Source organism: Physcomitrium patens, chromosome 10, assembly GCF_059467195.1.
Source record: "Physcomitrium patens ecotype Gransden chromosome 10, ASM5946719v1, whole genome shotgun sequence".
NCBI lineage: Eukaryota > Viridiplantae > Streptophyta > Bryopsida > Funariales > Funariaceae > Physcomitrium > Physcomitrium patens.
The window spans coordinates 15,221,968-15,234,536 of record NC_143419.1 but is presented as its reverse complement, the minus strand read 5'-3'; the positions used below and the strand labels follow the sequence as shown (position 1 = coordinate 15,234,536).

At 29.0% G+C, this 12,569-nt stretch overlaps 1 protein-coding gene and 1 pseudogene across 6 annotated transcripts; both read right to left on the bottom strand.

Annotated features, from left to right (window-relative positions):
* Window positions 1-9,210: 9,210 nt before the first annotated feature.
* Window positions 9,211-10,095, bottom strand: LOC112287386 (protein DMR6-LIKE OXYGENASE 2-like; annotated as a pseudogene). Its single transcript, XR_016505246.1, has 2 exons — window positions 9,941-10,095; window positions 9,211-9,828 (listed from the first exon to the last, which is right to left on the bottom strand). The product of XR_016505246.1 is annotated as a protein DMR6-LIKE OXYGENASE 2-like (transcript).
* A 72-nt stretch (window positions 10,096-10,167) lies between these two features.
* LOC141044437 (jasmonate-induced oxygenase 4-like) lies at window positions 10,168-11,201 on the bottom strand. 5 transcript variants are annotated; one of them, XM_073536709.2, is made up of 2 exons: window positions 10,690-11,201; window positions 10,168-10,410 (listed from the first exon to the last, which is right to left on the bottom strand). In XM_073536709.2, exons 1-2 carry the CDS (start codon window positions 10,915-10,917, stop codon window positions 10,168-10,170), a joined length of 471 nt encoding a protein of 156 aa, XP_073392810.1. In that variant the 5' UTR covers window positions 10,918-11,201. The 5 variants fall into 5 exon arrangements, with proteins under 5 accessions (XP_073392810.1, XP_073392813.1, XP_090109993.1 ...); XM_073536712.2 differs by having other exon boundaries at window positions 10,246-10,410; window positions 10,680-11,201; XM_090253867.1 differs by having other exon boundaries at window positions 10,246-10,477.
* Window positions 11,202-12,569: the final 1,368 nt, after the last annotated feature.

The following is a 12,569-nucleotide window of genomic DNA, read 5'->3' as shown; positions in this document are numbered from 1 at the left end:
ATGGTTCTACCTTCCTAGTCCTTATTGAAGCTAGAAAATTTTATTTACCAACATATTATCTACTTTAGCAACCATGCTCCTTATTTTGTGATTGCATTGTTTTTTTAAACAATGTTGAATAGTATGCTTAGTTTTTCTGGAATATAGGCTCAATTTCTTTTTATGACATTGAGTCTTTTTTTTCTCAATGAAATGTTTAAAACATGCCATATCAATTTGCATTGGTTTTGATCTTGATGAGTAAATTTCTAAAAACTTAAGAATTTCTATTACTACTTAACTTGTTTTTTTTCAACCAAATCTTTGTTCTTGATATCTTTGAAATATTTAATTGTTAGATGCAATGGCTTGAGTAATAAATTGTTCTTAAAAAAAAAAAATTGGCATTTTCAATAAAAAATATTTTTTTTTATCTTTTAATCCATATTAAAATTAATTGATAAGAACTTTTTCATTCTAATCCATGTTACAAGCAAGGTTTTGGAATTCAACAATATATATGGTAGCTGATTGAGGCTCTTGTGATAAAAATAAGATCTTGATCTTTCCTACTCTTTCTCAATTACTTTCTCCAAATTTAGCCATATATACTTCTAAGAATGAATTCAAATCATAAAAGAGCTATAAATCTTTTTCCATTAAAGATGCAAATCAAGAAAGAACATTTTCAAATAAAAGTGTACTTATGAGTCCAACTTAAGTAAATCCATGAAGATATTGGAAAAGATGCAACTTTAGATAGAATTTAATTTATTATAGAAATCTTAAATTTTTTTATCTTATTCCATTAAACTTCTTGAGCATACAAATCTCTTTTTTTCTAGTGCTTGTAGAAGTAAAACTTCTTGAATTTCATTGTGAGGTTGATCTACTTGCTTCTTTCAATTGCACAATTTATTAGAATAGATTTTGGAAATTTTCTTTAGATATAAGAATAGTGCTTCTATGATTGATGTTGATGATGTATGAAATTTCTATCTTAAAAGTATTGACAAGCTTAAGAAGATCTGCAATAGTTGCAAATCTATTTTCACTTTTATTAAGTGTAGAATATATGATTTATTATTTTATTTTGAATAACTTAATATATCCATAAGTTAAATTAAAGGATCATAATCTATAATATCTAATATAAAATAAGAATTTCTACAAAGAGAAGTAATTCTATTTCTTTAAAAAAAATAATAGTGTTAAAAAAATAAATATTAGTTCAAAGTAGATCATCTATAATCTTTGAAATACAAAAATAGAAAAAGAGTGATCTATTCACTTTTATAAAACTAAACAAAAATAATAAATTAACACTCTTTTCAATCTATCAAAGATTAGAATTCAAAAATATATATATAAATAAGTGAGAGAGATAACAAGCTAAAAATCAAAAAATAAATATATTTAATAAAAAACTTGAATGGTTATTGCCAAAGGCTAGAAAACTAAAGATTCTTAAAACTAAACTAGAAGTAAAAAAGGAGTAGACAAGAATAAAGAAGGCTTTATTTTTGCCTCTATGTATACTATCTATTTAAGAGCTATGTGGCAATGTTCTATAGAACCTCTAAAATGTGTTTATTTTATAAGACACATGTTTAACATACAAGACAAGTTTCTTATAAGTGTGCCATATTGTTAGCTTGTACCACAAGCCACCAATACATGTGACATATGACTAACTTGTTGGCTAAGTTTTTAACCTATCAATTATCTATAGATATGTATAAAAGTGAAATTACATCTATAAAGCTTTTAGGATGCTTTTCCATAAGATATTATTCAATTAAATTACTTTTAATAATTTCTATTTCTTTATATTATCTAAATAATTATAAGTATGTTTATAATAGATTGGTACTTTATAGTTGCGAATTAGGATAATTTAAATTTTGATTTTTTAATAAGTGGGTTTGATGTTAATATTGATAGTGCATTGCAACCTCTTCACTTGGCTTAGAATTGTAGTTGTTTATATGATTGATGTTTTTATCTTTAGATTCATTTAGATACATTGCAACTCTTACAAGTTGATTAAATTTAATTGAATTTGACTAATGTATGATTCATCAAAAAATTTATGTTTTAGTAATATATAGGTGGTCTATTCTTGCATTGTAAGAATTGAAATCTTAGTGTTGATGGTTGTTGCATGGTATTTTTTTATATATTTAGATTTTATATTTGAAATACAGGTTATTTATGAGTGTCGAACTTCTTACTGTCTATCTTAAACAAAGAATTCTTGTTGAGTCAACCAATGGAAATATTGGTATTGATTTAGCTTTTATTATAGGTGCCAAAGATTATAAGCTTATTGTTACTCTACTTGCATCTATAAATTTAAAGCATCAAATTATATTAAAAGCTTTTGGGATAGAGCTTGTCTTTAACGACTTAGATAAGAAAATGAAAGATGATATTCAAAAAATAGAAGAAATTGTAAAAAAATTCCTAATTCATACATCTTCAAACAATTCAAGAACCCAAAAAATCTCAAAATATTATATTACTCACAGAGTTGAAAGTAATATTATTACTAATTTTTTCAAAACTTTCTTTATAATTGCAAATCTTAATCTTATTTTGATAAAATGATGAGTTTGTTGATCCATGTTTATGTTGTGTAGATTCATTTTGAGGTTATTAGGCCAAAAAAATGAAAAGATATGACTAAAAAGATTGATATTCTTGTTGTTAGCATTAATATAATTAGAAATATAATTGGAATTGGTTATTATTTGAAAAGCAAACACTCTAAGATTAAGATGAGTTTAGCTATATCATATTAGAATTATATCTTCTATTCATTTATTTTAAAAACATTCTTTGGTGGCAAGTCATTAAAGATTTTATATAATATATCTTGATTTTGTGAGATTTTGTATATGATTTTTATTTTCATGCTTAGAATTTTGTGTTCCTATATAGAATCTAATAAGATTTTTAGTGATAAACTTCTTGTAGGATTGTCTAACAAAACTTATCTAATCTTTGAAATTTCATGTGTTATTTCTTAAGGCTTTGAATTGAAGAGGTTTTTAAATTGGGATTTATTATTAGTTCCTATATTTTATAAAGATAACATCCGAATATGCCAATTAGACTTTAGAAGTAGCTTATTTGATTCAATTAGCTAGCATGAATCTGAAACAAATTATATAATTGCATAAAATGGATAGATGGCTTATGATGGAAAACCATATTTGCAATGCAAATTGCATTTTGACATACATTATGTACATCTCTTTTATATACACTTCCTTCATTAATATTATAATTTAAATAAATAATAAACCAAAATTATTAAAATAATATATTAATTTCTAATTTTATACAAATCATCTTTGATAGATTTCAACTATAAATTGGATTATATTTGTAATTCCTTATTAATAACTATAAAAAAAAAGTCACTCTTGTAAGACATATACATTCATTATATCTAGCACATTTGCAATTTTTGCAAAGATATGTTGTTATTCCTACTTCAATAGTTTCAAATTATAAAAGAAAATATTGTATAAATGTCTTAGCATGTACCTCACTTCTTAACATGTTCCTTATTCCATGTGGTCTATCCTTTGGATGACTTATTCTTGAGCTTTTCAACCTTACAATAACTATTGTAAATTCTAATAATTAATCATATACTTTTTCTTGTTAGTAAAAAGGTATTAGATTAAATATATTACTAACAATATTATAGATAAAGAAAAGAGTTTTAGAAGAAATTTTAATTTGTGGTGATATTGTAGCAAACAATTCAAAATTATTCACCAAATGATATTACTATTAAAAATTACTAATAGTGAATGTTGATCTTCTACTTGTGATGTAATAATACTTTATAAGTAAAGGATATTATTTTTTAAAATTTTAAAAAAATATTGCTTGTGTAGTATCCGAATATTTTGTAAGTATACAATAGTTGCATGAACAACAGTAGAAATTTACTTATTCTAAAGATTTAACAATTCCAAATCAAATAGTTCTTTAAAAAGAGAAATAAACCCAATGGTTTAATCTAGAAGAAATAAATATCAACTTAATTCTATTTGGTTTAAAAAATATTTCTTTGAATTTATTAAAATATATATATATATATATATATATATAAATATATATATATCAAATATAGAGTAATACATTTGAAGTGAAATTTTTTGATTCAATGGCATTTATTAATATCAAATCCTCATCAACACCTATGCATATAGATAAAATATCACCATATAATTGCAAAAACCAGATTAATATCCAACAAAAGAAAGATTTTGTTTCTACTTAGATAAAAGCAATAGTAATGATAAAAGAGATATTAAAACATTTTATTTCTAAAATATATAATATTGGTATTTTAAATCTATTTATTTTATAGATATAATCTATAAAGATAGACAAAATATACCTTTTGGTAAGTTCAATATAGTTGGAATGAGCAAAAAACAAAAAAAATTACCTTATTATCTTTATTACATTGATAAATAAAGTGATATTTAGTGACATATAAAGTTTCTATAAGATAAGAAATAGGTGAACGACTGATAAGTGCAATTTGACACAATCAGTGTCACTCATTGTAGATAGTACGAGCAATAATATCCCTCTGGTAGTGCAAACATGTGCACCTCTCTTTCTACTGCAAAATGCAAATAACTATAAAGTATATAAGTCTCTCTTTCATCTCTATATGTTACACATAATGTCAAAAATAAGAAACTATAGTATAGAATTAACATGAAAAAGATTGAATATATAAATACTTATAGGTATATTAAGATAAGACTAATAAAAATAGGAATTAATAGTAGCCATTCTAAATCATTGCTACTGGTCATATGTTATGATTTAATAAATTATATTTATAAAAACCCATGATTCTATTAGTTCAACTGCAGATAAAATTGTTTAGATCTTCTTTATTCATTAAAACCTTATTTTAATGATGAAGAAGATCTAAAAATTTCTATTTAATTATACAAATAGGTTTTTGGGCTCGTGTTAAATACTTCTATATACAAATATATATGGTTTCAAAAATATATTACTAACAAAAAAAACTATTTTTATTAAAAATATATTAATAAAAAATAATAATAATAATTAAATCAAATCAATAAATTAGTCTTTTTAGTATATTAATAAGTATAAAAAGAAGTAAAAATATCATATATACTCCTCAAATATGCTAAAATACTAAGAATATCCTTATATTTTTAATAATAGCAAATATATTCCTTAGATTTGTTATAATAGCAAATAAATTCTAAGTGGTGATAAGATATCATTAATATTCGTTGTTTAATTTTCATTTGAGGCCTAAACTATGGGTCTTACAAATTTTGATACACACCTTATTCAATCTAGAATACAAATCCAAAGGAAGCTTGTTTGGAGTGTTTTGTCAATCTTGCAAGTGTATATTATTAAAGAAATTGTCAAATCATTACATAGAGTACATACATCCATATAGGGACTTCAAAGCTTCGAGATCATTATGACTTGGTGAAAAAAAATATTTCATTCACATAAAAAGACATTAAGGTCCTTGTAAAGTAATCATTTCTTTCTCGTCTATAGTTACATACTAATTCCATTTTACCTTTAAAATTTTACAACTCCAACTCAATACCTATTTTGTTTCTTAAAATATATGGAGGTATAAATATACTAAAACTATTGGAGGTTACAATGAGCAATTTGCAACTCTTCTCAAGGAACAAATATTATTTGGTAAGAGATTCATATAAAGACATTCAAAATGAGAATATCATAAGCTTATTGTCTAAGAAGTGAGCCTTAATATCTAGTCATGGCCAAGGTAGTAGGCTAAAAAAATTCTTAAATAGGTTGGTGAGGAGTCAATATTTATTAAGATGTGAGAAAATTGAGTAGTGTAATCACATAGGTATAAAAGTGGCTTCTTTTGGAAGTTGGAGTTTTAAAAACAACTATAAATTATGTAAACAAGATCAAGCTAGTCAAAGATGTTTTAAAATAGGATTAATAACTTTAACTAAATTAATGTCTTTCTGCCAGACCTATAGAATCAAAGTCTCAAATTTGAAACATATCGAAAGTTTTTCTTAATATATATTGAATTCTCATGAGTTTGTAATCTATTGGTTTTAAATTAATCTAAAGAAAATTGATCAAGAAAAGCCTTGTATAGAGAAGCAAAATGTAAAATAAGAATCTAATATTTTTTTTATAAAATCTAAGACATAATTATATGCTAAGGTTTTCTTTACTCTACCTTGAAGTGAGATTAGTAATGCAAATGTGGAATTCCCTATTTATTAGACTCTTGTTGAAAATATTGATGCCAAAGATGATATCAAGGTGGATTTAAATGCCGGCCTCAATTAGGAATCATCACCATCTATGCACAAGGTCATTTAAAAAAAATCTGTATTAAGTGGTGGTTTTTTTTCTTTTTCTTTGTATAGAAAAAGTTTGAAGAAGAAGAATGACATTGGCAGCCAAGGAAACCGTCAAAAATCAGGCAAGATTTTTTCAATTTTCAAAAAATCAAAAAAAAATGTAGTAAAATTTATGCAGCCTATAGTTGTTAAGGACAATAATTCAATGAAGGTAAATAAACAAGTGACACTTTTTTCAAAGAAAGATGACAAAATAGAAATAACAAAATATGAATATTGAAAAGAAACTAGAATGGCTAGTGCCAAAGATAAAAAAAACTAAAGATCCTTAAAAATAGACTAGAAGTAAGAAAAGAATTGACAAGAGTGAAGAAGGCTTCTTTCTTGCTTCTATATATATATTATCTACCTAAGAACTACATGAAAAAGTTCTAGAGGATCTGTAACACATGCCCAATTTGTGAGACACATGTCTTAACTTACAAGACAAGTTTCTTATATGTGCACTACATTGATAGCTTGTACAACAAGCTACCAATACATGCAACATGTCGCTAACTTGTTGGTCAAGTTTTTAATCTATCAATCACCATTAGACATGTATAAAGATGAAATTGTGTCCATAAAGCTTCAAAGAAGTTTTTTTTGGAAAAAATTATGAAATTAATCTATTTTTACTTACTTCTATCTATTCATATTACCCAAACAACTATTAGGGTAAATATGTATGTTTATGACAATAGTCTAGGCCCCAAATGACAACTAAACAAGGAATATTGATAATATCTTATTACCAATAAGAATACATTTATTATTATCACAAATTTCTAGGGCATATTTGCTATTATAAAAAAGATTGCGATATTCTTAATATTTCAGCATATTTAAGGGATATATATGATATTTTTCCTTCAAAAAAAAATATAAAATAAAAGAAGAAGAAAGAATGAGAGGAGTTAATCTTCTTTTCAAATTTATTAAGAATATGATTGAAGGTTTTGTTGCTATTCTATAAATATATGTATGTCATTTTTTTTTATATCACAGAAAATATTATTATAAAATTTTAGTGAAACTTAGAAGTAGGAAATTTTCAGATCCTTCACATTAGTTGAATAAAAGACATTTACCAAAACAATGAAGCATATTTAATTGTTTCAAATGGAACAAATGATGAAATTTCAAAGATATAACATGAGTAATGGCATCAAATTACATGCATTCTAATTTTTTAAAAATACAAAAATAAGAAAAGCTAATAAAATACAAGAATCTTAGGTTATTTTTATTGACTTGGTAAATTTCTATGAATATATTATTGATAATTTACTAAAAATTGTTAAATTTGCATAGAAAGTTGTTGCCTAATATAAACATATATACACATACTTAATAAAGACTGACAGAGCACCATATCTAAATTGATCTTGTTTTAGATTCTAAAATATTATGTTCAGAAAAAAATTTAGATGTGGATAATTAGTATAAAATTTCTTACAATACAAGCATAATGCACAATAAAAGGCTAGTTAAATTTAAAAACATGAAACTTAAAGGATGCTATAGAAATAATGTTTTGCATTCTGCATCTTTAAAAAATATGACAATATTACTTAAACATTTGTAAAACAAAATCATTTATAACAACAAATTCTTAAAGTTCTTTGATTATTAATAAAAAATGAATAGAAAGTAGTTAAATTGCAATGAAATTTTAGTACTAACAAATGTGAAATTTATCTATACATCAAGATAGATGTCATAGTTTAGATGTATTGGGTTGGTAGAATGACAATAAAATGGTAAATACTATATAATTATTGCAGAAATTAAAAAGTAAAAAGAAATTATGATGGATGAAAAATTAGTTGTTTAAAGGATTTTTAGCAAGCTTAGAAAGATGCTACACTCAAAGAGTTTAGGTTAGTTAATAATTTGATTAAAAGTGCACAAAGAAAATAAATACACTTAAAGATAAACAAATAAATTGGCTCTTAAATAGAAATTCCACAAAAAATTTAAGAATTATAAAAAGAAAAAGAAAAAGAAATAGCAGTTTTGAATTTTAGAATATACTATGAACTAATTATTAATAAAGAAATATTGTGTTTAATAAAACTTACACAGAGTCAACAAAATCTTATAAAACTTCTTACAACTTTATTTAGTACCTTCAAAACTTACCTTATATAAAAAAATTCATTAATAGTCTTGTTAAACTTCAAAACCAATGTATTTTTTGATTAAAATAAAATAAAATAAATACTTTTAATAATTAATAGGTAGATACCTCCCTTTTATTGCATAGACACCTCTCCCTCCGTATGCCACTCATCCCACACACATAATAACATCATTGTCATATCATTATTTTAAATTTCACAGCCTTGCTCTCCAAATAATTATAGACAATGCAATTAGAACTAAAGAAAAAATTGAATAAACATGAAATGATTATTATTTAACTTTGGAAGATTGGATCTGTATTTTACTATATGCGTCTGTGATGTTCATATAAAAATTCTATAAAATATTTCTATACATATAATTATGAACTTTAGAAAGTAAGTATCAAAATGATATTCTAAAATGAAAAATACTCAATTGCATACATAATTTACACACATGGCGCAAGAAGTGTCCATGCAATAAAAAAAGGTGTCCACCTAGTACTTCCCTTCTTTTTATATATATAATATATATATTGAATTTTATAGTAGATTATCCCAATATACTATTGATAATTAAAATAAAAAATGTCCAGTATTTTTTTAAAAAATATTACAAAATATAATCAAATATCCTAATTAAATTTCAAATCTCACAAAGACCATATTTATAACTTAATTTTTATTAAAATATTTACTTCCATATTTTTGTAAAAAGTCATAAATACTCAATTACGCAAAAGTTCTAAAAGCTACAATCTAACAATTATATATTTTTACATTACACTGTATCAAACTTGTATTGTCGGAAAATAATTCAGTGGCTAAATTGATATTTATAAACTGTTACACTGTCATTTCCATACTAAATAAAGTTGGTATCATCCAACTCAACCACGACATCCGTCCATCCATATAGTCATCCACCACGTCACTTTCATCGACACAACCACCAGATACATTCATCTATCACACATACATCCATCCATCCTGATCGCCGGAGGTAATGCGCAGAATACTTACGACGCAGACACGAGAAAGGAGTCGATGCGGCGCTTGCCTTCCAGAGGCCTGAACAGATACGAATTCCTACCCGTGTATTCCCCGTAGCTCACGGGGCAACACATCGCCGGACTCGATGATGATCGGGACACCAGCTCCGCAATTGGCCGAATCACCGTCTCATCTGCTGGCACTAGAAAGTTTGCGATGCTGTATCTCATCGCCGCACGATTGGCCACAGCGCGGTGCAATACACTCTTGTATCTCCCGTTGGTCATTATCTGCGCCAAATCCAGCGTGAGAAGGTTTCCTGTGTTGTGAGGGTCGGTTACACTTAACTACGTGGGAAGTGTTTGTTGAGAGTATTATTCAAACTGTGGAGAGAATTCTTACCTGCGTTTTGTCACCCAGTTGATCACGAAAGCATGTTTCGTAGGTGGAACCGGGAACCATTTCCCAGTCTCGAGACTCCGTCTTGTAGTAGCGCTGCTAGAATGCCTCGGTCTGCGTGCGGAGCAGATCCTAGCACGGGCTCTGGTTGTGGGCATGGTGGATAACAGTTGAGGTCTGTGCGGATGGCAGCTCAAGTGTCGTGCGCGTTCGCCTGCTTGGCTATGGCGTCAGGGTCTAGGTCCATGCCCTCTGATATGAGCCCCATAAGCAGTGTGAAGAGCTTGAAAACTGCACTGCCATACTTGTCGACTACTTTTCTTCAAGAACAGGTTCAGCGTTAGTGCGACCTGTATCTGGTTCCAGGTCCTTGCAGGGATTACAGAGAGGAGAGATCTTAGGTCGTCCATTGCCTGAAACGTTTGGGCTTCGAAGACATGCATGGATTGGCGAGCTTTTTCTCGTCTCCGTAACTGAACAGGATAAGATTGTCAGCCCAATTGGCAACACCATCGCTCGTCTCAAAGAAGCGTCCGTAGCCTACACACATCCCAGGCTTCACTGCACATTCTACTTTTTCCTCCTGGCTCAAAGAAAAGAACCCATCTGCCACACCTCTAAATTCTTCCATCAGAATAGGAGCCACACCATGGATGATCACCTAAACAACCGCACACACAGGCGTCTCAATGAGTACGAATTCACACTAAATTCGAATGAACAGAGCATAATTCGTACAGACCTTCGCTAACCTGGAAGAAGCCCCATTCTTCGCAAGCTTTAGCGATTTCGGCAACCACACGGCTTCTGAGTTCCTGGTCTGGAGCGTGCATGCCTTCCATGTCGATCACGGGAACAGCGTCAAGCTGGTCAGACGAGTGGGTGCGTCGCGGACTGCCGTGAGCTGGTTGCACGAACCTCGAGGGCACCGAGCTTAACCCCCCAGATTGACCCACAAGCCCCTGCACCATTTGCGGCATGGCGAGAATCTGCTTCGTTTTCTATCAATTACGACGACAAAAAGCTTCACCGCAGCGACAAGGAAGAGATCGGGCACTTGTCTGCACTGATCGGAATAGATCTGTCGAAAGCGTGAGCAGCATAAAGCTTTTTGAAGCAACGAACAGTGACAACACCTTCCTTGCAGGTCCATTGCTTTGCAGCTCTTTGGTAAGCATTGACATTGAGTCTTGCAGCAAATAGGTTGGATCAATACAACATGCATGTATATCTATATGATAATAGAGTTGAGTCCGTCCGTCCGTGCGGCGATCCTTCTGGAGTATGTATATCTATATATATATATATATATATATATATATGTGTGTGTGTGTGTTACGTTTACAAGATGCATCTTCGAAGCTAGACTCACAACGAATAGAACAAATGTTCTACTATTTCCATTCATCTGTTTTAGCTCTTCTAGGCTGCTGTCCTTCAAATCAGTTCTTGGCACTGCACGTTGGAAATCTTTTGAATGATGCATCTAAGTTAATCTTCACCAACCCAGGAGGTCACAATAATTGAACAAAATTAAGTGGGCCAAAAATTCTGCTGTGTTGTACTCATTACTGAACTGTAGGGCATATTTCTGGCCAGATTGGTGTGTTTCAAAGTTAGCACTTCGTCTGCAACAGTACACAAGTGTAACATTTCTAATGAAGGTAGGAGTGTGATGTTTGAGGAAACTAGGAGCAGAATAGTAGCATGGACTGTAGGGAGCAGAAGAGTTAAGCGTTAAAAAGGAAGAACTTACTTTACCAGTTGGGGGCTTATCAGAAGGAATGATAAAGACGCACACGCTATTTGCTAAGGATGATAAAACATACAACTATAAACATTTCTTCTTGTATATGTCTACATCTATATCTCATTAACCTGTGTCGCATGAGTAGCATGGGGATGGTAGAAATTTATCAAAACCGACTAAATGATAGGAAGTTCTTGATCAATTTCTACTATCCCATGCTACTAAAAAATAGTCACATTTGTCAAGTTCCACACTGTTCTTGCTTCACTTAGTGATTTGTAATTAACAACTTTTTAATGTTTGGTGGAATTATTCCCTCCCTTTTCATAGATTTTTCAGAACATAACGGAATATATAATTACCCACAAATTTTGTTATGTGATTTGAGAATCAATAGAACAGCAACAAGTGAACGAGGTTGTACAACCACTAAGTATAACTACAGCTTAGGTGAAACAAAATCCTATTGTGAAATAAACTCTAATTCTACTCGGTTTCACTAACAGTGCTGATACAGCTTGGCTTATTATCTTTGCTACAACAAATACAACTGCTTTTACACGGTGGATCTTTTTGATTATTTACTAATGTTCCTTTCTTGTATATGCTAAATGTGGACTATGAATTAATTTGACCAGATATCTACATAGTGCAAAATTAACTTGTTTTTTTGCTATTTGAAGAGAAGACTTCTGCTTTAAAAAAACTACATGTGATTCACGTCTTTTGCGTCACCTACCTATACATTGGAAAATTCTTGTATACTTATGCATTTGCTTCCAAGGCAGAACTAAAGGTCCACATGGTAAAAGCTGTGACGCTACATGAGAACAACATTCATCTGACCATGATTCAAGGAACAAAATAAACATTATTATGGAA

What these genes read in the sequence shown, in the direction of transcription:
- LOC141044437 (XM_073536708.2), bottom strand. Translation starts at nt 10,917, where the DNA reads ATGCCGCAAATGGTGCAGGGGCTTGTGGGTCAATCTGGGGGGTTAAGC. An exon ending in AAGAATGGGGCTTCTTCCAG is followed by an intron (nt 10,599 to 10,689) that starts GTTAGCGAAGGT and finishes GCGGTTGTTTAG; the next exon opens with GTGATCATCCATGGTGTGGC.